The sequence below is a fragment of the Haemaphysalis longicornis genome, unplaced genomic scaffold, assembly GCF_048455015.1.
Source record: "Haemaphysalis longicornis isolate Haplotype H1 unplaced genomic scaffold, Haemaphysalis longicornis Haplotype H1 scaffold_2, whole genome shotgun sequence".
Classification (NCBI taxonomy): Eukaryota; Metazoa; Arthropoda; class Arachnida; order Ixodida; family Ixodidae; genus Haemaphysalis; species Haemaphysalis longicornis.
In genome coordinates, this window is record NW_027526295.1 from 223,903,046 (window position 1) to 223,923,357 (window position 20,312).

General features: G+C 49.8%; 2 protein-coding genes across 2 annotated transcripts in view; one reads left to right on the forward strand and one right to left on the reverse strand.

Annotated features, from left to right (window-relative positions):
- The window catches only part of LOC144168519 (short-chain dehydrogenase/reductase family 9C member 7-like), a 29,755-nt gene extending 22,785 nt beyond the window's left edge, over positions 1 to 6,970 (reverse strand). Inside the window, exons 1-2 of the mRNA XM_077697487.1 lie at positions 6,707 to 6,970; positions 4,985 to 5,230 (exon numbers count right to left, since the gene is read on the reverse strand). Of these exons, the coding sequence (XP_077553613.1) occupies positions 4,985 to 5,230; positions 6,707 to 6,970 (510 nt within the window). The remainder of the gene's footprint in view (positions 1 to 4,984; positions 5,231 to 6,706) is intronic.
- A 2,183-nt stretch (positions 6,971 to 9,153) lies between these two features.
- On the forward strand, positions 9,154 to 11,649 carry LOC144167645 (uncharacterized). Its single transcript, XM_077696833.1, has 2 exons — positions 9,154 to 9,227; positions 10,834 to 11,649. Exons 1-2 carry the CDS (start codon positions 9,196 to 9,198, stop codon positions 11,531 to 11,533), a joined length of 732 nt encoding a protein of 243 aa, XP_077552959.1. The 5' UTR covers positions 9,154 to 9,195; the 3' UTR covers positions 11,534 to 11,649.
- Positions 11,650 to 20,312: the final 8,663 nt, after the last annotated feature.

A 20,312-nucleotide genomic window follows, 5' to 3' on the forward strand; every position in this document is an offset into this window, starting at 1 on the left:
CGTAGTCGGTGGCGTCGTCGCAAAAAACGCGCCTCCTCCTCCTCGCCCCCTCTCCTTCCTTGCCCGCAGCTGTCGCTCCTCTCCCACGGGTGATGGTCGTCGCTGTCAAACTCCGATCCAATCGCAGGCGCTCGCTGCGCGTTTCCCTCGGCAGTCAGTTCACCTATGGCCGCAACATGGGTAGGTCACGCTTGGTCCGCTCTCCCGAAGAGCGGGAGGCAATGTAGCAATGTAAGTACGCAAGCGTGACCGTGAACGTACTTTTCGAACCAACGCCGCCTGTACAAATCCTGAGTTTCGGCAAGTAGAACGCAAGGCGAAACGACAACGGCGGGCCGACGGCAGCCAGAAGTATTTTTCTTCAAAAAAGAAAGGATTGCGTTGTAATTGGTCGAGGCTTTTGAGTTTTGATTTGACAAAAAAAATTGGTTTACGTTTTCACTGGGGTCCGGTAGGGAAGCCCAAGCTACCTCCGGACGTCTGTCGGCCGTCCAGTGTACGTTCATTCTGGCTCTAACGGACGTCCTTATGACGACCGTTTCAGGGCCGGTGGACGTACCATGCAAGTCCGTCAGACGTCCAGATTTAACACTTCCGTATGCCCAGTCGGGCGTCCCAAATTGGATTTATTTTGGATGCTCAGTAAAATTTCCAGAATCACATAAGGAGAAGATTATGTTCCGACAACGAATACTACACCGCACAAGACCAATGCATCACCGGGCTGGCATACACGAACACAGCGAACTTGCTTCACATGTTTCGTTAGCGGTTCTCAGTTCTTATATCCTTCACCAAAGAGATCATCGTTGGAGTCGGTGAGGTGCTTCAACAAAGTAAAAAAATAGGCTTAATTTTAGAAATATGCGAAAGAAACTTCCAATGTACAAGCCCGGGTGTTGATGCACAAGATCTTTTTAATTGAAAAGACAAGTAGCTTTTTCGTTTTTGCTTCCATATTCAATTTAAGGTATTATTTTATGCTCCTCAGTAAGTTGGTACGTTCGCTGGAGGATGCTATTCGGACCTGTACATCCGTTTCTGGATGTCCACTGTACGCCCGACAAGGTACATCCAAACATGGACGTACAGTAGATGTACAGTGGCCGTCCAAACTGGGCATTGGATGTTCGGCTGTTTTTCGGACGTCACAGCGACGTCCGTGGTTGCTTGGGAGGGGTTCGTTATTTTTTTACTATGGTTGAAGCTTTGACGCCTAATGAAACGTGAAAAGTCACCGTCGTCGTCATACGACAACACGAATGCTACCAATATGGACGCCGCTGTGACGGGGAAATAAATTAAAACACATTGGGCTCGTGTGGGATTTGAACCCGAGTCGTCACAGCAAGAGCCAAGGCGACACCACGGCGCTAACTTGGAACGTTGCCAGAATGGAAGAATTAGCCTTATGCGGGACCCGTGACAGGTTAACGTGACGGAATGTGAGTAGAACAGGTGCTCACGGAGGAGAGCTCTGACTGCAGGGAAGCTGCCGCGTGAATTGCGGCTAGTCTTGCAGTCGGAGTAATTCGCGCCAAAGGACGACGAAACGAAACCGAAGTAGGAGACGCAAGCACGATGTTGCTGTAAAGAGGGCTTTGATAATCGCTGGACATTCGCCTTCAAAGGAGATGTAAGTTCCAGAGGAATTTTCTACACTGATAACATTCGAAATGAAGCCTAAGCTGATCTCCTTAACCACGTAGGGCCCAATGTATCATATTAAATACGCAATTTTTCGGTTGTCTTTACACGGGCGTGGGCCTTTTGCCCGCCAAGAAATGCCCACTGTATCATTTCTCATACCTCCCGAGAGTTTTTCAAAAAAAGAAAAACATAGTTCCATAACTTGCCGCATGGAGTCCCACATACAGCTTGCAAGATGAACTTCTCCATTGTAAGCACACTCGGCGGTTCTACTCCTACTTTTTATGGGTATATGATACATTATATACTTACTTTTGTATGTAGGTATACATACACATACATATAAATTGGTATGATACAATAGGTACCTATACATATATACCCAATTTTAATTGGTATATGATATTTTATGTAGCTTTATAACGTGAGGAGAAAAATGGTTTTCCTCGCGTTTTTTTTTTTTGTTTGAGTCACAAATTATAATGTAATAAAGCGTTAGAATTTTATTATTGTTTTCGTTGTTTGGGCATTTACATGGTTAATATCGGCTTCACTTCTAAACACAAATGCATTGCTAGAAAGTAATTTTTGCAAAGGCAATATATTCCTTTGTATCTGACTAGACAGAGTCACCCCTTTTGAATAAAAATTTGATAATAATAAAATAATAAAATATGAACAACCGGAGGTCAACAGGTGGCCGAAGTGAGAGGGTGTTCCGAAGTGAGGAAGTGAAGAGGGAGAAAGCCTCTCTGCTCAGTCTACACGCACGCGCACACAAAAAGACAGCAAACCAGCTTTGCTCTAAAAAACTGTGGTTGATTCCGCTGTCATGGGAATCGGTAAAACACGAAAGTGAAATGTCCAGCGAAATCTGCAGGTGAGCATGATTTGCGGTTCGGGGCTGTCTTGTGGGTGTGCTTGGCGAGCGACGTCCTGCTGGCGGGTCGCTTCGGCAACGGTGTACTGGCATCATTTCCGTGACGGACATGACGTCAGTGAAATATGGTGTATCCCGGCATAAAACACTTTCGCGTTAAAATATCAAACCCGAAAACGTACAACCCTAAGTAAATGTAACGTACTCTTTAGTACTAAAGGTTGCGTCCCCGCAAGAAGACCCTGTGTGCAGGGGTGCATCCTTTACAGGCCCCTTGCTTCGTTGTACTGGCATCACTTCCGTGACGGATATGACGTAAGCGAAATCTTCGTGTATCCGGGAATAAAACACCTTCGTGTGAAAAAATTCCTCAAGGGTGTTCCACGAAGTGAGCCCGTATAGGTGGTATTCGTTGATAAGTTTAGCTGTCAATTTCTTCGCTTGGCAACGCTGGAAACGGCCACAGACATGGTCGATGCGCCACGGACATGGCGCGGCGTGGGCCACTGCGCCCGCACGCCGATGAAGAAAAAACACCGGCGTGCGTCGTCTGCACCGTTTCAACCCCACTCTCAACGGTGGTGTCAGCAGAGATGTTACTAATCGCATTCACAGTGGACCCGAGGCAATACTTTGCGTGTGGTATACGGTATACAGTTTGTTAACGTGAAACACAGTAATGTGCTTAGCACGGACAAGTACCGCGATCCCGCGGAGCCCGACGTAACGAGTGACGGCGCACTCACAGGGTTGCCTGAATGCGCGTCTCGCCAGTGAATACAAGAAATATCGCGTGAGCGTACTTTCGCTAATTTCTGCTGCCATGTCTATCTCATTATTCTTATTGGTCATGTGATTTTTTTTTTACCTCCATTGTCCGTGAGTCAGCATTTCACACTGCTTACGGGCTCTTTTCCATAGCGTGCACGCGGTCTTTGAAATTGCTTGTCTTTCGCTTCTCGCGTTTTTTTCTCAGAAAGAAAAAGCAAGAAGGCCAAAGTTTAACCAGAAAAGCGATACGGGAGAAAATTGTTTAATGTACGATACTGAACAAATGTGAGATACTAAACAATGAAAGTCGCGCAGCGCTCCCGGGTCGTAATTTTTTCACAGTGGGACATATTACTTACGAATCCCACGCTTCCCTGCACATCTTTTACGTTCCCCAACAGCGGCCCTTTAAATTGCTCGTCTCGTTTTTTTTTGTTTTTTTTTTGTCGGGGCCAGCAGCGAAAGGCCAAGTTCCAACAGGAAAGTCCCCCGACCGTGTCAATTGAACACTATATAATACAAACTGCTGCATAAGCAGCCTCGCCCAATCTAAATGGAATGTAGGCAGCTATGCCCGTGCAATAAGTAACAAGTATACCCCCAGAGAACGCCAATTATTGGTGTCACATCGTCAGGTTCGGAGTGCTGCCTGGTCCAGAAGGAAACATATCCGGGATGCGAGGGAGGCTGCACTGTGTAGATGCAACCGTTCAATGAAGACTCTCTAGGACACAAACAGTATCCCGACCCTCACCAGAACAGTATCTGACCACATCGGTAGTCACTAGACCACAGCCCCACCATGCTCCAACAACCGAACTCTTCGCCCAACTGTGGAGCACCTGACCACGGCGGTGGTCAGGGGCTCCAAAGTTACCATCTTATTAAAACCTATCCAAAATTCAGAAGCGACATACCCAGGCCCAGTGGTTCTTATTACCATCGGTTGGTAATAAGAACCGCTAGGTCTGGATAGGCCGCCTCCGAATTTGGAACCTGCGGAACGCTCAACGGGTGAACTCTGTCCGGCAAAGTCATTAATTGCGGCTGTGCCATTAGAGAAGTTCTCCAGGCATGAACTGGAATGTCGCGGGATTAAACGAGGTTGGAGGGGAAGTTGAAGGGTTCATGGAGCCCAGTAGTGGGCGTATTCTGTGCTCTCGAGACAAATGAGAAAAGAGGGAAAATGGGCTTGGAATCTTGATGTTATACAAAGAGACGGCGTATAGGACATGGTGGAATTCTTCAGCAGCCATTGTGATCAAGCGAAACAAAAAGGTATACAGGTTAAAGAAAGTAGCCCATACACGAATGTGTAGCTTCAATGTTGAAGCTGTTGACAGTTTCTTTATTACTTATATATTACTGCTCCGTAGCCTATCACACATCGCTGGCACCTGGCAAGAAAATGCAGGTGAAGTGTTTGCTTACGAATGAACGATCATGCACGAAATCAAGGAGGTGGCTTTGAGAGGCCCCTGACAGAGCCCCGTAATACATTTTGGCAAAGGCTTCCTGCTTTTTCCGTGGCTGGTTTCTCAACCCGCGCAGGAAATAAAACGGAAACAGTGTTAGGGCTAACCGGTGAATCACTGCAGAGTTTGGAATTTTGGTGCTGCAAGCCTGGATGCACAGTGTGGCGAACGATCTCAGTCGGAATATGTAACGCGAGAGCCCGCGCACCTCGTAAGTCCAGCGCATGTCGTCGTCGTCGTACCACTCCAGCTCGCCGAGTGAGACCACGCTGAGGTTGATGATGACGGCCCAGAGGTGGCCTTCACCGCTGCACAGGTCGCGCACACGGGACTGGAATTCCAGGAGTGATTCCATCTCCGTCACGTCAGTGTGGAACACGTGCACGCGAGGAGAACCGAGGTCCTTGAGCAGTCGAGCTCCTTCGCTCTCCTCGCTCGCGCAGCCAGCCACCACCTGCGGAGGGGGAGAGAGACCACAGGGCGCACATTTTCTGCAAAGCATCGCGAGCTGAGTTGCGTTGTGAGGCCAACTAATGGGGTGCACTGGGGGACGCAAAGATAAAAAAAAAAACTCATGAAAAACGATGGGCTCAACCCATGGAGAAGTGTACACGCGGTGAGTAAGAACAGAGGGTTAACTTTAAAAAAATGGGGTTGATTCCTCTGTCATAGGAATCAGTAAAACACGAAAGTGAAATGTGCAGCGAAATCTGCAGCTGAGCATGATTCGCGGGTCGGCGGCTGCCTTGTGGGTGTGCTTGGCGAGTGACGTCCTCCTGGCGGATCGTTTCGGCAAAGGTGTACTGGCGTCATTTCTGTGACGGATATGACGCCAGTGAAATATGGGTGTATCCCGGCACAAAACACTTTCGTGTTAAAATATAAAACCCGAAAACGCACAACCCTAAGTAAATATAACGCACTTTTAGTACTAAAGGTTGCTTCCCCGCAAGAAGACCCTGTGTGCAGGGGTGCACCCTTTACAGGCCGCTTGCTTCGTTGTACTGGAGTCCTTTCCGTGACGGATATGACGTAAGCGAAATCTCCGTGAATCCCGAAATAAAACACTTTCGTGCTAAAATTGGGTGTCATTCCACTATGTGAAGGTGGATGATCAGCGGAGCTGTTTGTGCGTTATTAGTTGGCCACAACATCTCGCTCAAACTGTGCCGTCGCGTCGAGGAAGCGCTCGTTCAGCGGGATTAGGAGTAGGCCTCATTGTGCAACGCATACTGTGGGAAGGCCAGCTCCATGATTACACCGCCGTTTTTTTAGAGTTGGCTTCACTTCTAAACAGGAAGGCTTTGTGGGAAGGCATTTTTCAGTGGCAATGTACGCTATCTTGTATAAAAATATGAAGCGCCGAATGCGAACAGGTGGACGAAAGGAGAGGGTATGAAAGTGAGGGGAAGGGGAAGGGCTCTTCTGGGCCTACGCACGTAAAAACGTAAAAAAACGAGAATTATCTATAACAGCTCAGCGGTAAAGAAGAAAGTACGGAAAAGTCGCGTCTTTTCTTCGTCCCCCCCTCAACTCATATTTGGAGCTTCGAGATTTGGTAATTGAAAGATTCGTCGTTTACGTCAGTCGCATGACATGGAGAAGACTACTAGGGATTGCTAGTGCTGCTGAATTGCGCGCCACGGCGCCTTAAGGTGATTTCATGTCAGGGTGCCATTTTTTAACAACACTGACTTCAAATGATTGCGATAGCGTCTCGTCCCGTCACATGAATAATCCCTTTCAAGAGAACGGCCGAAGGAGGCAGAACCCAATGCTGCTCGCCCCAGATAAGCTTGCTCGTCTTTTTTGTGTCGCATTTGGCTAGCTGGCGCTCCGTCCTTTACATCTGAAGCGCGTGGTTTCGTAAGCTGGTCTGCCATATTCGGGAGCGAAGCACGAAAGCGACTCGTGATGACAGGCAGCGTACCGTGAAACCCCGGTGGAACAGTTCAAGGGCGAGCCTGTTGCCGTAGCCGCTATCGCAGCGAGTGATTACGACGATCTTTCCCTTGGGCGTGACCACGTTGTAGGTGAGAAACGAGAGCGCCCAGAGAGCGGTGTAGTGCGACACGACCATGCCAGCCAGGGTGAGGGAGAACAGATACGCCGCGCTCCTCACCAGCGGCACCAGGTAAAGGACGGCGAACAGCACCAGAAACACCAGGGTCAGTGTGCCTGCGTAGCCCCGCATGGCTCCCGGTTGTACCGTTCTTACCGTCTGCCTAGACGCGGAATTGACGAAGATGATGAGGTTCCAATGGCACGCGCATGACGATGACGACGAGAATGATGATGATGGTGATGATGATGCCATCAATGTGTTTGCCGCGAACCCACTAGGGGGGAACGGCCAAGACTAAAGAGTTGAAATCTAATATGCGGCCTTATTCCCAAAGAAAATTAGAAAGATCCTACCAGCCGAACAAAAAGGCCAACATAGAGTATTATGGAGCCCAGCACACGAAGGCCTTGAAGGAAACGAGAGAGCCGACTCCCTAGCGAGGCAAATCAACAGCCGCAGGGAAACGGACCACTCTTACACCCTCCCTCCCTTCATGTCGCTTAACGAAAGGCTTTTTGCACAAAGGCAAGTGAGAAAGACCATGCCCGCACCGCATCGCATGCTAGATGCCGAAGAAGCAGAAAACATAGGAAAACTACAAACCAACGTTTTCCCACACAAATCCAGACTGTCCCTCATGTTCCCAGAGAGATATAACAAATAATGCCACAAATGAAAATTAAGAGCGAACTTATTCCACACAGTCTGGAACTGTCCTATAATTTGGAAACAGAACACCTACGAAACCTCTAGAGAGTCCTGGGATTTAGCACTGTCCAGCTCGGACCTTTCGACACAGCGTGAGCAGCTAGAGAGATCCAAGCTAGGAGCCTTTGCTACTGGAGTCCTGGAAATAGGACTTCACCCATAACTATTTCTACATTCCTTTCTCCCTATTTTCAAATAAAGTTTACTCTCTCTCTCTCTCTCTCTCTCTCTCTCTCTCTCTCTCTCTCTCTCTCTCTCTCTCTCTCTCTCTCTCTCTCTCTCTCTCTCTCTCTCTCTCTCTCTCTTCTCTGACAGTGGTCTGGTTAAAGCTTATAGGTTTACTTAATTTATTTTTCAGAAAAAGCAAGAGGGGAGGGAAGCAAAGAAAGCGCACTTTCATGAAACCCGAATTATCCAATAATTACGGATTCCTGAATTGCAGACGGTGTTTGGAAGTTTCGTATTCTTTATCGGTGGGGGAGGGGTACTTAAATGAAGAGGCGGCAGGCCAAGTGTTATTTGCCGTTGCTCCAGCCAGTGTTTCTTACTCCAGCCAGCGGTAACACGTGCCAAATGCATTGCTGCCATTTGCATAAACATTGCCATATGTAAATTTCGTTCCTTATACGCCAATAATTACTGTTATTAGGTGGGCGTGCTAAAATAATCTTGAGCGGGTGATCGCGGTTGAAACTGCAGTGTTTTAGGCCTCTTTGATAGCCCAGTACAGATTACTCAGCTTATTTTTTAAAGCCCGAGCGATGTTTGACTCGTCCCTAAGAACCGTTTTCTGAACCCTTAAAACGTTTTTCTTTACAGTCAAGCTGCATATGTCTCGGCTTCTTCGTTTCTCCATATATATCGTGCGCGGGCATAACGGCGTGAACGAAAATTTTTAGCGAAGTTGCAGAAAACGGCTGTAGCTCTTGTTTAATGGGAAATATTCTAAAACAGATTAGTCTGAAACTGGCCACTAAGACGTTTATATTAATACGCCGATTTGCATTTACTTGTTGCAATTAGTTAGCTCACAGTGAAATCGTATACAAACGTTACACAATTCGCGGCTGTTGTCAATACACATGACTGTTTACGGAGCGGGTATGGTAACAGAAAACGGCTGCAACTCCTGTTTTATCGACAGTATCCAGAAACAATACAGCGACAATCAACCGTTAAGACGATTCTAACGTTACGACGAGTTTCATCATTTTCTCGTAATTATGTAGTTCGTGGTGAAGTTGTAAATATTGGGGAATTCCCATGTGCTGCCAATACATGAGCTTTTATATACGGAGGGAAACCGCTAGAACAAAACTCTGGTATTCCCATTTTTCATTCGGCTAATTGGCTAGAAAGTAGGCTCAATCGCAAATTGCAAACAAATGTGTTTTGTTTCGCCCACTCCCTAGACTGCGCCAAGCTCCGCTGGTGCACTTCAGCGCACTCACAAAGTGGGAGTGCACCGAATATTTTTAATAACTCGCAGTCGGGAAACAGGAACTGAGCAAATTCGCTGAAGCAGTGCCCTGCAAAGTGGCAGCGCCATTCGGGCGCACAACAAAACCGTCTCCATGGTTACACTAGTGCGTCCCTCGAGGGAACCGCACCGGCCGCCGGGGCGAACCCGTGTTCTGCTGAGAGCCATGTCAGCTGCGCTAGCGGCAGCCGTGTCTGAGTAAGTGAGTTTTTCTCAGTATTTTGTGATTCGCGAAGCTCTTGTAACCTTGCATTCGTAACACGTAATGTGTTTCTTTTCAGACTGGTAGTTCACATAATTGTACTCGCGTTTTGAGCAAGGTGGATGTATATTCGGCGCTCTCCGGTATGCAGGCCGCCTTGGAATTGAGCGGAGAAATTTGTCGCGTATCTCAGTGAGGAGAGAGAGAGAGAGAGAGAGAGAGAGAGAGAGAGAGAGAGAGAGAGAGAGAGAGAGAGAGAGAGAGAGAGAGAGAGAGAGAGAGAGAGAGAGAGAGAGAGAGAGAGAGAGAGAGAGAGAGAGAGAGAGAGAGAGAGAGCTTTAATGAATGCTGCCGTACTGACCGGTGCGGCTTGCTACTCAGAAGTGGTTCTTTACGTTCACGAAACAGATTTCCGAGACAACTGCGCAAGGCGAAGTGGCGTAAGAGGAGACAAGTACGAGGCAATGTTGTTTTTATTCTGCATTCTTTCTTTGCTCAGGTTTATTGATTTAAAAAAAAAAGCCGTGGGTACTTGCATTGCTTCATTTATGTGCAAATGGCGTATAGGAAGTATACAGCTAGTCTTTTTTTTTTCTTCACAAGATAAAAGACCAACAAGCGTTTCGTTATGTAGTTACAACGCTTTTAGCAAGAGCGGCAAGATGTATCATTTCAACATTTCTCTCAACGTTTGGCGCAGCCCGTCGACTTTTAGTTGACAAGCTACCCTGACTTTTACTTCGTGCATTCTGTACCACAACTTCCTTGCCGGAGCCATCACAGGTTAACAACAGCTTTTGTGTTTTCAATTCACTAATGCGTATAATTGTTACACTCAGTAAAACCTTGGAGAGGCTAGCACTAGTCAATCATTTTAATAGCTCTGCTTAGAACGACCGCTGTTTTGAAACGACGGCATTTATTTCGTTCGTTTCAGTTGACAATCGTAATTTTGTCCTCCATCCGTTGCACGTTCCCCTTAGCGTCGTTACGGCTTTCTAAATAAACGAATAACAATTGTTGGTTCATCTATGGAGATGTAAACGGTTAAACAAAGCGAAGCTTTCAGCCCGTCGCTGATGTCACCTGTAGTCCACCCAAAACGCACTGCAGGAAAGCCAACTTTCTCTGACTATTATGATGATCGTGGGTGAAATGAAAAAAAAAAAATGTATCCCGTGTTCGGCAACGAACCTGGGTCCCTCACGTTATGAAACCGACGTCTATCCAATCGCGCCACTGCGGCACGGTCGAAGCAATTTGGACTTGGAGAAGGGACGTGCAAAATGAGAAAATGTACCCCTCCGTCTAACGACTACGATGGTTAAACGCAAAGGAAAGCCGTGGAATGCCCATTTCAGCAAAGCACTACAGAGCACAGCCGTAGTGCAGAAAACCATCCTGATAAGAAACAGGTGCTCGTTTCTGGTTTGGTTCGTTTGGTGTTGGACTTGATCTGGGAAAGCTTCGAGTTCTTCCCCTATCGTTGTGGTTTCGACAGAGTGGTAGTTGATTTTCTTCCTTCTTCCGAACATTATTTTTTCGTTGCTCGCGCATAAATTAGTCTACAAAATTGTAATGACGCTTCTCGTGTCTTTCTAGGTACTCCGCCTCATCAACTTCTTCAAGCGACCTCAGCTCCAGTGCCGCGAGTATGGACGTGAGCCATGACCCAGATAATGCTAACGATCCTTCCAAAGACGGCAGTATCAGCCACTCGGCGAAGGGGGCTCATTCCTCGGCGGCTTTGTCGTCCACACACGAATGTGGGCAGCCCGACACAGGGGCTAGTGACACTCCAGCGACCTCCAGTGACACCGATGACTATGACCACCAAGAGCAAGAACGAGATCGAGGAGAAGGCTTTGTTCTTGATCAAGAACAAGATGACGACGAGGACGAGAGCAAGCTGAGCGCCTGGACTCGCTGGTACTTGAGCAAGGATCTCGAGTGGAGGCGGCGTTCCCGGCAGCAGCTACAGGCTCGTACTGACGCCCGCTACGGGAGGAGCGCCGCGGAGGAGCAAGAGACGAGGCGGCGGGCGGAGGCGAAGCGAGCGTTTGACGCCTGGCTCGCGCTCAAGGCGGAAGATGATACACTGAGAAGATCCCGAGAGCGCCACGAGCGCGCTGAGGCCGAGCACGAGCGTGCGAAGGCTCAGCGGCGTTCGCGCGAAATCTCGGAAAGGAAGTGCGGGGAATGGGCGGCCCGGAAACAGGAACAAGGCAAGTCACTCCTGCTGCACGCTGTCTTAACTGGAACTCGCGTTGATCGACGGCTTTTATTTAATACACGACCGTAATAGTTGTCAAGCTGTTCTCATGAATGGACGCACAAAGCGGGTCGTTTTATTTGCCATGCCTCGACATCGGGGTTTTCCACTAACACCTGCGCATAATCTTGATTAAAGGAACACTGAAGGGAATCAGTCAACTATTATTTATGCCTGCACAGCGAATTCCGGCTTAAAATTTACGCTATATGTCACTATTTAGCGGACGCCTGGAGCTTAGTTTATTTGTAAAGCTCGGGGAAATAGAGACAAGAGACAGAGAAAGACTCGTGAGCAGAAGGATGCCTTATAAGAGGTGTCCTCAGTCCAAGATGCCTTGGTGCTGGCTGGCCGTTCGGGCCCGCTCCACCAGTCGGCGCCCGTCCGAGGGCTCGGCGCTGGTCCGCTGCTCCACCAACTGCTCATTGATAGGGTTGGGATTAGGGGCAAGAGTAGTTCGCAGGCAAGCTCCCACACCAGGCGGTGTAAGTGTGCTGGGAACAGGGCAGAAATTACAGCTGGCGCTATTCATCTCGTGTAGATATATGGTGCTATAGGAATATGTACTGGTTTGTAGGCGCCTGAAAGGGGTTCCTTCGTCGCGTGCTCGTTGTGTGTGGGTGGTGGGGTGTTAAAGCTTGGAAAAAGGGCGAAGACCAGGCGCCTTCGGCAGCTGCCTCACCATCTACCGCAAGGGAGTGTTATATGATGTAACCAAAACGTAATGACGTGCTTGGTCTTCAGCGCCTGATCTTTGCCCGTTTTCCAAGCTTGAACACCCCACCACCCATACACAACGAGCACGCGACGAAGGAACCCCTTTCAGGCGCCTACAAACCAGTACATATTCCTATAGCACGAGTTGCGACGCGGCTTGCGTTAATATGACTTAACAATTTTGTTTCTTGCGTTTTTTTATGTTTAATGTCGATAGCTTGTTCATGTGCAGCTTATGCAGTTAATCTAATGGGCTCGCGATTCGCCAGATTCCTCCCTGCGTATTTGCACTTGTGTCGTCAAACCCGATGTCACCGCACCCGCGAGGAAGATGTTGCAAAAATGCGCTCTTTATCTAAAGGAATTCGTCTATGTCGGCTCATGAAGCAAATAAAACGGCGAAAAACAAACAAGGAAACCCCATGTGTCAGCATTCTAGACTTCAGCTTGATAAAGTCATAACTTTCTTCAGAATTCGTTCAGCGGAAACATAGATGTTTTTTTTTTCTTTCGATGGGATGCGAGTCGGGAAGAAAGCGTGCGATCGGTTTGCGAATGGACAGTTTCGATTGCTTGATTTCTTTCCTTCGTGCTGGTAGTGACGCCTCATGGTTTCATAAGTGAAATCAGCAGACCCGGGGGGAATAAGAATTGAGAAAATTTAATGCTCAAAAATCGTTTACAATCACTTAACACTTTAACACTCTCTTTTTATAAAAATGGGCCCATCTCCCCGCGAGGGGGACTCGAGTAAATGCGTCGCATAGGGGGTGGGTGTTGTTGGGAAGTTGCTATCCCCCGCTGGTACCACTGTTGGGAATGACCATCCCAGGGCGGTCGCCAAGGTTGTGACTCGCATCCAGCTCGTCACCGAAGTTGGGAATCAGCCATCCCACCGCTGTCACCGCTGTTGCGACTGGCCATCCGAGCGCAGCCACCGGTGTAGCGACGTTGCCTCGCTCCGTCCGCTATCGACGCGGCGCAGAGCAGAGCGAAGAAGTTCTCGAGCCGACGAAAACTTAAAGTAACATTTATATACAGTATGTACAGGGTAAGCAAAAGTTACATCATTCGCACAAAGGCGACAGCACCCTTTCACTCGGTGCTTCCGAAGAGACTGGTGCCGGAGAGAAGCCGCCGAGGAAAGCCGACGATGAGAGCCTCCGCGCTTCTTTTATAGCCCGGGAAGTTCGTTGTGGCCCCAAGAAGTTCGAAATGCTCCAATCAGGGCTCTCGCTGCCTGAAGTTTGAATTCCGACGAATTGTAGCGAAGCGGTGAGTCAGCTGCGCCGCCAATGGGGAAAGGGAGAGCGATGCCGCCGCCGTCTCCGTGACCTCGCCTCCGGGCGTAGCGACATGCCCTTGTTTGGGTCGTTCTCCGCTGAGGGATTCAGCCGCGCCGCAGCGTTTCGAGATGCAGGAGTCGGCCGCGCCGCAGCGACAAAGGGAGAGGCGTGACTCAGCCTCGCTGTCGGCGCGTCGCCTCGTGCAACGCCTTTGGGCCAGGCGCTCTGGCACAACAGCACCCCCGCCGCCAGACAATGCGCCGTGAAGACGAGCTGCCTCCACGTGGCTCGGATGCTGGGCGCGCTCGTTCGCCAGGCTCATCCAGGTACACCTCCAGTGCCCCAGGAAAAGGGCGACTCCACCAGGTCCCTCTCCATGAACGGGTACCGCCTGCCAGGTCCGGATCGCAGGTACCTCGCCGTGCTGCCCAGGTGTCTCGACCAGCTTCGTCCGGCTCTTCCGGTCTGTCCTCAGCACCGGTTGCTCATCGTTCTGGAGCTTGCAAAGAACCGACCGACAACAGGCAACACCCAGCGCAAGCAAGCACCCTCTGTCCTCCGTCAGAACACCAGACTCTAAAACGTGACAAACTGCCCTAGCTAAGTGTCTATCCCAATTTGGACCCTCTACACCAAGAGACCCATGCGGGACGTAGAACTCTTAAAAGAAGAACTCACACTAAGTGTCAAACGTAACACACGACATTAAATGATAACTAAGGTTGATTACTTGAAATCACGCGGTGCGGAAATAATCAACTGAGGCAGCAAATGAGGGCAATAATTTTGCTCCCATCTACCTGCTACGATAAAAGCTACTCACGAAGAGGCGAAACGAAAGACACGGGGAGGACGAAGGCGACCCTACTTAGAACGCCCGGCCTAGTGCGTCTGCGTTACCGACTACAGAGCACGCAAACTTCTGCACTGCCCACACGACGCAGCCACATTCCTTTACGGAAGTACTGTAAGCCTCTTCCCGACAAGTTAGCTTGCGACCTAAGTACAAACTGGTCGTTCCCGGCTGTTAGCATCCCCTTGGCATAGTACAGCTTCCATGCCACGATCGCTCGATCGCACTGAATAACGAACCTTTCGAAAAGTCGGGGACCGTTAGAACTGGCTCCTCGCTCAAGGCTCGTTTCAGCGCTTAAAGCGCGTCCTCCTACTTTGTGTCCGATTTCACCCCCACTGGCTCCGTCGTTCTGAGAGCGTCAGTAACGGGTTAGCAAGTGTGGAGTGATTTCTCCCCTAAGTCTAGCCATATCCAGTCAAACCCGAAAAAGTCCTTATCTCAGACTTAGTCGTTGGTCGGCGATAGCTTACGACTGCGGCCACTTTACGACTGACGGTCTTCGTCGGCCGCGCTACCACCGCCACCTGCGCTAGATACGTCACTTCGGCGTATCCTATGTGACACTTTTGACTGTTTGACTGATAGGCCTGCTTTGAGCCTGCTCAGCACGACTCGTAAGTGATCTACATGCTCCTTACCATGTGCTAGAAAAGCTGGCGCCATCGTCGAGGTAATGGAGCGCGCACTACGACAGGCCACAAAACACCCGATCCTTTAGTTTCGACTTACGAGGCCACACGGCGCGCGTTTGAGACCGAAACTCAACATGACGGGACGGGCTGTCCTAACGGGGAAACTAAGAACGCAGCGTTACAACTAGCTCTTCCCCACAGGCTAGTTTCGTCATTCGAAACTTTCTCTTTCCTCGGTCGTATACAAGCCTCGCAAAGCTGACGCCCGTAATGTCGCGCGGAGCTGACTTCAAGGCCAACATCGCGGCAGGCACGCATGCTTCCCTATCGCGTTGCTGCTCATAGCAGAAAGCTCTCAACTCCCGCTTTCGCCCTGAGCGCCTTCGTTCCACTGGCTTGGAATGCGGGTGCAAGTGCCCCACCTTGCTTTCAAGCAAGCCATCGAGAACTGGGGACAACGGAGAGTTCGCCTCGCAACGCGCGGCCACATGGGTTTCCCTGCCGATGGGGATGACGCAACCCGCTTCGACCGTCGGCGGCTCCACTAAGCTACTGCCAGACCTTTCGGTCCGCTCGCCGCTCGGTCTTCGTTGCTCGCTCGTCTCTAGTGACCCGCTTGCAGGCTTAGCCACCACATCGCCAGAGCTAGAGCTCGCACCCGAAGGAACGCTTTCTGTTTCCGGGGGCTCTAGCGGCCTCGTCTGGCTAGCCTCGCTGTCCAAACTTTCCTGCGAAACCTCGCTATCTCGCGCACTGAGCGCGATCCTGTTGGAAGCCGTCTCTGAGGCCTCCTCTGATTCTGAGCGTTCTGCCGAGATCGTTGAACCTGAGACCGACACATGAACGCGATCAGCGGACTCGTACGGCCCTCTATCGGACGTCTCAGCAAGTGCGTTATCTACTTCAGGTACGCCCTTGCTCTCCGAGACGGCGGTACGGTCTCTGTCAACGTCACTCGCTACGAGCTCACCGGATTTCTCTGTCGGCCCTGTCGGCAGCGCTTCGACCTTGAGCTCGTCTTCGCGTAACGGCTGATCGGAAAACGGTGACAATGTACTCTCCGTGTCGCCCGGCTCCGTTTCTCCACCGAAGGGTTTCACGCAAACCGCCTCAGCCGCTGGCGGTTCGACTAACCTACCGCGACAGTTTTCGGTCGGCTCGTAGTTCGGGCTAAGCTTCTCGGCGTCCTTTCGCCTCTCGCTCGCTGGGGAAGAGTCAACATTCTCCGAGAGCCTCCCCGCTTGCGAACTCGAAAGTGCCATGCCCTGTGCCATGCACTGGCCATTGCTCGCGGACTGTGCGCGCGTTTCGAAATCTTTATTTCGAAGCGGCTTCTCTGCCTCCGCGCCGTTCTCGCTTTCCCGGCTCGCTTCTCTGGCCAAGAATACGAGTGCGGTCGCTTCGCGTTTGGCCTTGGACGCTCCGTCTTCCGGCCCTGACCTCTCAACAACGAACGGCGGCCGTTGGTCCTGACTTCTCGGACCGCTCGCCTGTACCGCTGGACAAGTCACGCTAGGCGCCGGCGAACCCTGCCGGAACTCCGACTCTAGCCTCATCAACTCGAGCTGCCTTTTGGCTTCCCGTTCCTGCCTTTCAGCTTCCTCCCTCCGTTCCTGCCTTTCCGCTTCCTCGCGCTCGCGGCGCTCTTCTTCTTCGGCCTCCTCGCGCTCCCGGCGCTCTTTGATATCAGCCCTGGCCTCATTGACTTCCTCAGCCGTTACGTTCTCCTTCCGCATGATCTCAAGGATCGCATGCTTCCGTTTCGCACGGCCTAAGTCAAGGCCCAGCTCCTCGCAAATTTCGATGAGTTCCCTCACTTTAAGGTCCTCCATCGTTTGCACTGGCCTCTTGCTGCTTACCCGCTTTAGAATTCCCTTGCCGCTCCTATACTATCGAGCTACTAGTAAGGCACGCGCAAGTAATTCTCTACGCTCCTTTGTTTACCTCTCCGCACTAGCTTTGGTTTCAAAACACTTTCTCTAGGCTTGAAACACTCAAAGCTATACACAGTGCTTCACCCAGCCCTTCTCTAAACTACCATAACCTGTGCTAGAGAAGTCTGGTGAACTGAGAGAAAACGTCGAGCGCTTACCACATCAGGTAGTAGCCGTTGCCGGTCGATCCCGCAGCTGCCATCCACTGTTGGGAAGTTGCTATCCCCCGCTGGTACCACTGTTGGGAATGACCATCCCAGGGCGGTCGCCAAGGTTGTGACTCGCATCCAGCTCGTCACCGAAGTTGGGAATCAGCCATCCCACCGCTGTCACCGCTGTTGCGACTGGCCATCCGAGCGCAGCCACCGGTGTAGCGACGTTGCCTCGCTCCGTCCGCTATCGACGCGGCGCAGAGCAGAGCGAAGAAGTTCTCGAGCCGACGAAAACTTAAAGTAACATTTATATACAGTATGTACAGGGTAAGCAAAAGTTACATCATTCGCACAAAGGCGACAGCACCCTTTCACTCGGTGCTTCCGAAGAGACTGGTGCCGGAGAGAAGCCGCCGAGGAAAGCCGACGATGAGAGCCTCCGCGCTTCTTTTATAGCCCGGGAAGTTCGTTGTGGCCCCAAGAAGTTCGAAATGCTCCAATCAGGGCTCTCGCTGCCTGAAGTTTGAATTCCGACGAATTGTAGAGAAGCGGTGAGTCAGCTGCGCCGCCAATGGGGAAAGGGAGAGCGATGCCGCCGCCGTCTCCGTGACCTCGCCTCCGGGCGTAGCGACATGCCCTTGTTTGGGTCGTTCTCCGCTGAGGGATTCAGCCGCGCCGCAGCGTTTCGAGATGCAGGAGTCGGCCGCGCCGCAGCGACAAAGGGAGAGGCGTGACTCAGCCTCGCTGTCGGCGCGTCGCCTCGTGCAACGCCTTTGGGCCAGGCGCTCTGGCACAACAGTGTATTGCGTTAACGTTTAGTGTTTGGGGGGTTGGTGCTATCACGTGTACACCACGCAGCTATCACACCGCAAGCACGCCGCTGAGTCGCCAACGCACGCCGCTGACGACGTAGTTTGAATGAGTCAAGGATCCCTTATGAAAATGAACTTTTCCTTTCTGTTTACTTTGTGTCTCCTGCATGTTGACTGTGTGGCCTTTCTTTTGACTTTTCCTTTGTGTTACCTCTAGGACATAAGCAGGCTGTGTACTTTTTATAGACTGCCGGATAAACAGCCATGATGTTTTACCTTTATATGTACTATGGTAAAGACAAAGTTTAAATTTCTATACAAAGATTTTATTTCGGATGAGAGGTATAAAACTTTAAAAATGACTTGCTTTCTTCTCTTTCTGAGTTCCGCAATGCTATTGCCCATGTGTGTACTCAAGGCAAAATGAAGTCAAAAGACTTTGGCCTGTTTCCCCTGTGTTGCCTCTAGGACAAAGGCTGTAAGATAGAACTTGAATTTGCTGTCTTAATTCTTCCGTGTGCCGTAATGCTGTTGCTTATGTATGTGCTGAAGGCAAAATGAAGTAAAAAGACTGACTTATGTCTTTTGTGTTGCCTCTAGGACACTGGGAGGAAGGATAACTATTTGTTGCCTTACATTCTTTTTCTGAAGATTGTGCTTCCTCTAGTAAACATAAAGTCGAGCATGTAAGCCTTAATTATACTCGAAAGGTTAAGTTTTTTGGCTTGGCTAGAGATGGTAAGAAACAATGCCGATGGTTTGTGGAAATTCTGCAGCACTGTATACGTTATTTCGTGCTAGTGAGGTCTGATAAATTTGCAGAATTAATATTACCAACTGGTACGTTTGTATGAAACAGTGGTGTAAGAAGGATACATATTGAACGAGGCTGTTCGAAGTGCCTCGTCCCTCCCATTACGAAAAAAAAAGTGGGAGGGAGAAGAATATACAGACCAGAAAAAGTAAAAAGAACACAAAAAGCCGAATAGAAAACGAAGCAATGAAAACAAAAACAACCTAAAAAGTGGCTTCCGATTGTCCTAGTCTGTATTTTCCTTCAGGGTCGTTGTAAAATGGCTTATCCTTGCAACTAAATGCTGAAGCGGTGTACTGTTTTTTGGGGCAGAGCTTGCGGTAGAAATATATTGCGACAGAAAAAAAAGGGACACAGCCAGACGAGAGCAACAAGAGCAACAACAATATCAAAATATAACCCAAGGCAGAAAAACTTCAATTAAAACACGGTTTAAAAAAAAAAAAAAAAACAAAGGTCACTGAGCGGGTTTCGAACCTCCGCCCTTTGAATCAGTAGGCGAGTACTTAACCTCCAAGCCACCAAAACAGTACACGCTCACGCCGTAAACCTAGGTCTAAATACTTGAGCTCACATAGTCTTGCTAAGCCTCCATTTGAGTGAAATGGACCTTTTTCCAGTACCGATCCTCCTAGCGGCCGCCACGCCGAACTAAAATTGGCAGCAATGCACGCCCACAAAACGTCGAGCTTTCGTAGAACTCGTCCACAAAAAATATCCTGGTACTGTAGCCCCTTCTGCACCAACCGGTCACCCGTGCCTTTCACGTGAATGTCACCGTAGCAGGCGTCGTTCCCGTGACTAATTCGCAGTGGTTGAAGCGCCCCTTTTTCTTTACTTTTTTTCATTTTTGTGACTCCCCCACTGGCTTGTATGTGCTTCCAGTGTCAGCCTCAAATGTATTTGCCCCTTTCCCTAGAAAGCCCTTTTTGTGTGCACTTACGAACCCACTTCGAGCTGTTGAAAGAGAAAAAATAAAAACGCGCAGCTCTGGACAGCATAGCCTCTCCCCAAACAGAAAGCTGGGGGGGGGGGGGGGGGGGGGGGCGCAAGGTAAATATAAATGGTAGCGAAGGCTCGGGCAAAAAGCGGTTCAGAACCTATTGCCAGCGACATCAGCATGGGGGCTTATGGGAGTGGCGATTGAAGCGCGACTAGGTGAGGAGGGAACAAACACTAGTAACAAAAAACCAAGTTTTGTTCAACAATAAAACAACATTAATATTTTACGAACAATATTTATTTTTGAATCACATTTATTTAGGCACAATGTGTAAATAATTTATGAAAATGCTGTTCATTCTCAAAAACCTTTTTTGTAGCGCCCTCTGAAGAATGGCACATGTCATTGCTCTGTGATGCAGTCCTTGTAGTGTTCGGAAAGGCGCTCCTAAAGTTCGTCTGCTAGGAAACGCCCCTCGCGTGTTTTGGTGGTGCGCATTTGCATTCGTTTTTCCGTGTCAATTTGGTGTGCACTTAATTTTTGCTGTGCGTGGAGTTGCGAGGTGCGTTGTATCGACAGTGGACACGTTTAGTACCGTGCCCGGCGGGCACGGTAAACTACGGGACGATGCTGCCAACGGTTGGAGCGGAGCGCTTTCCTCGG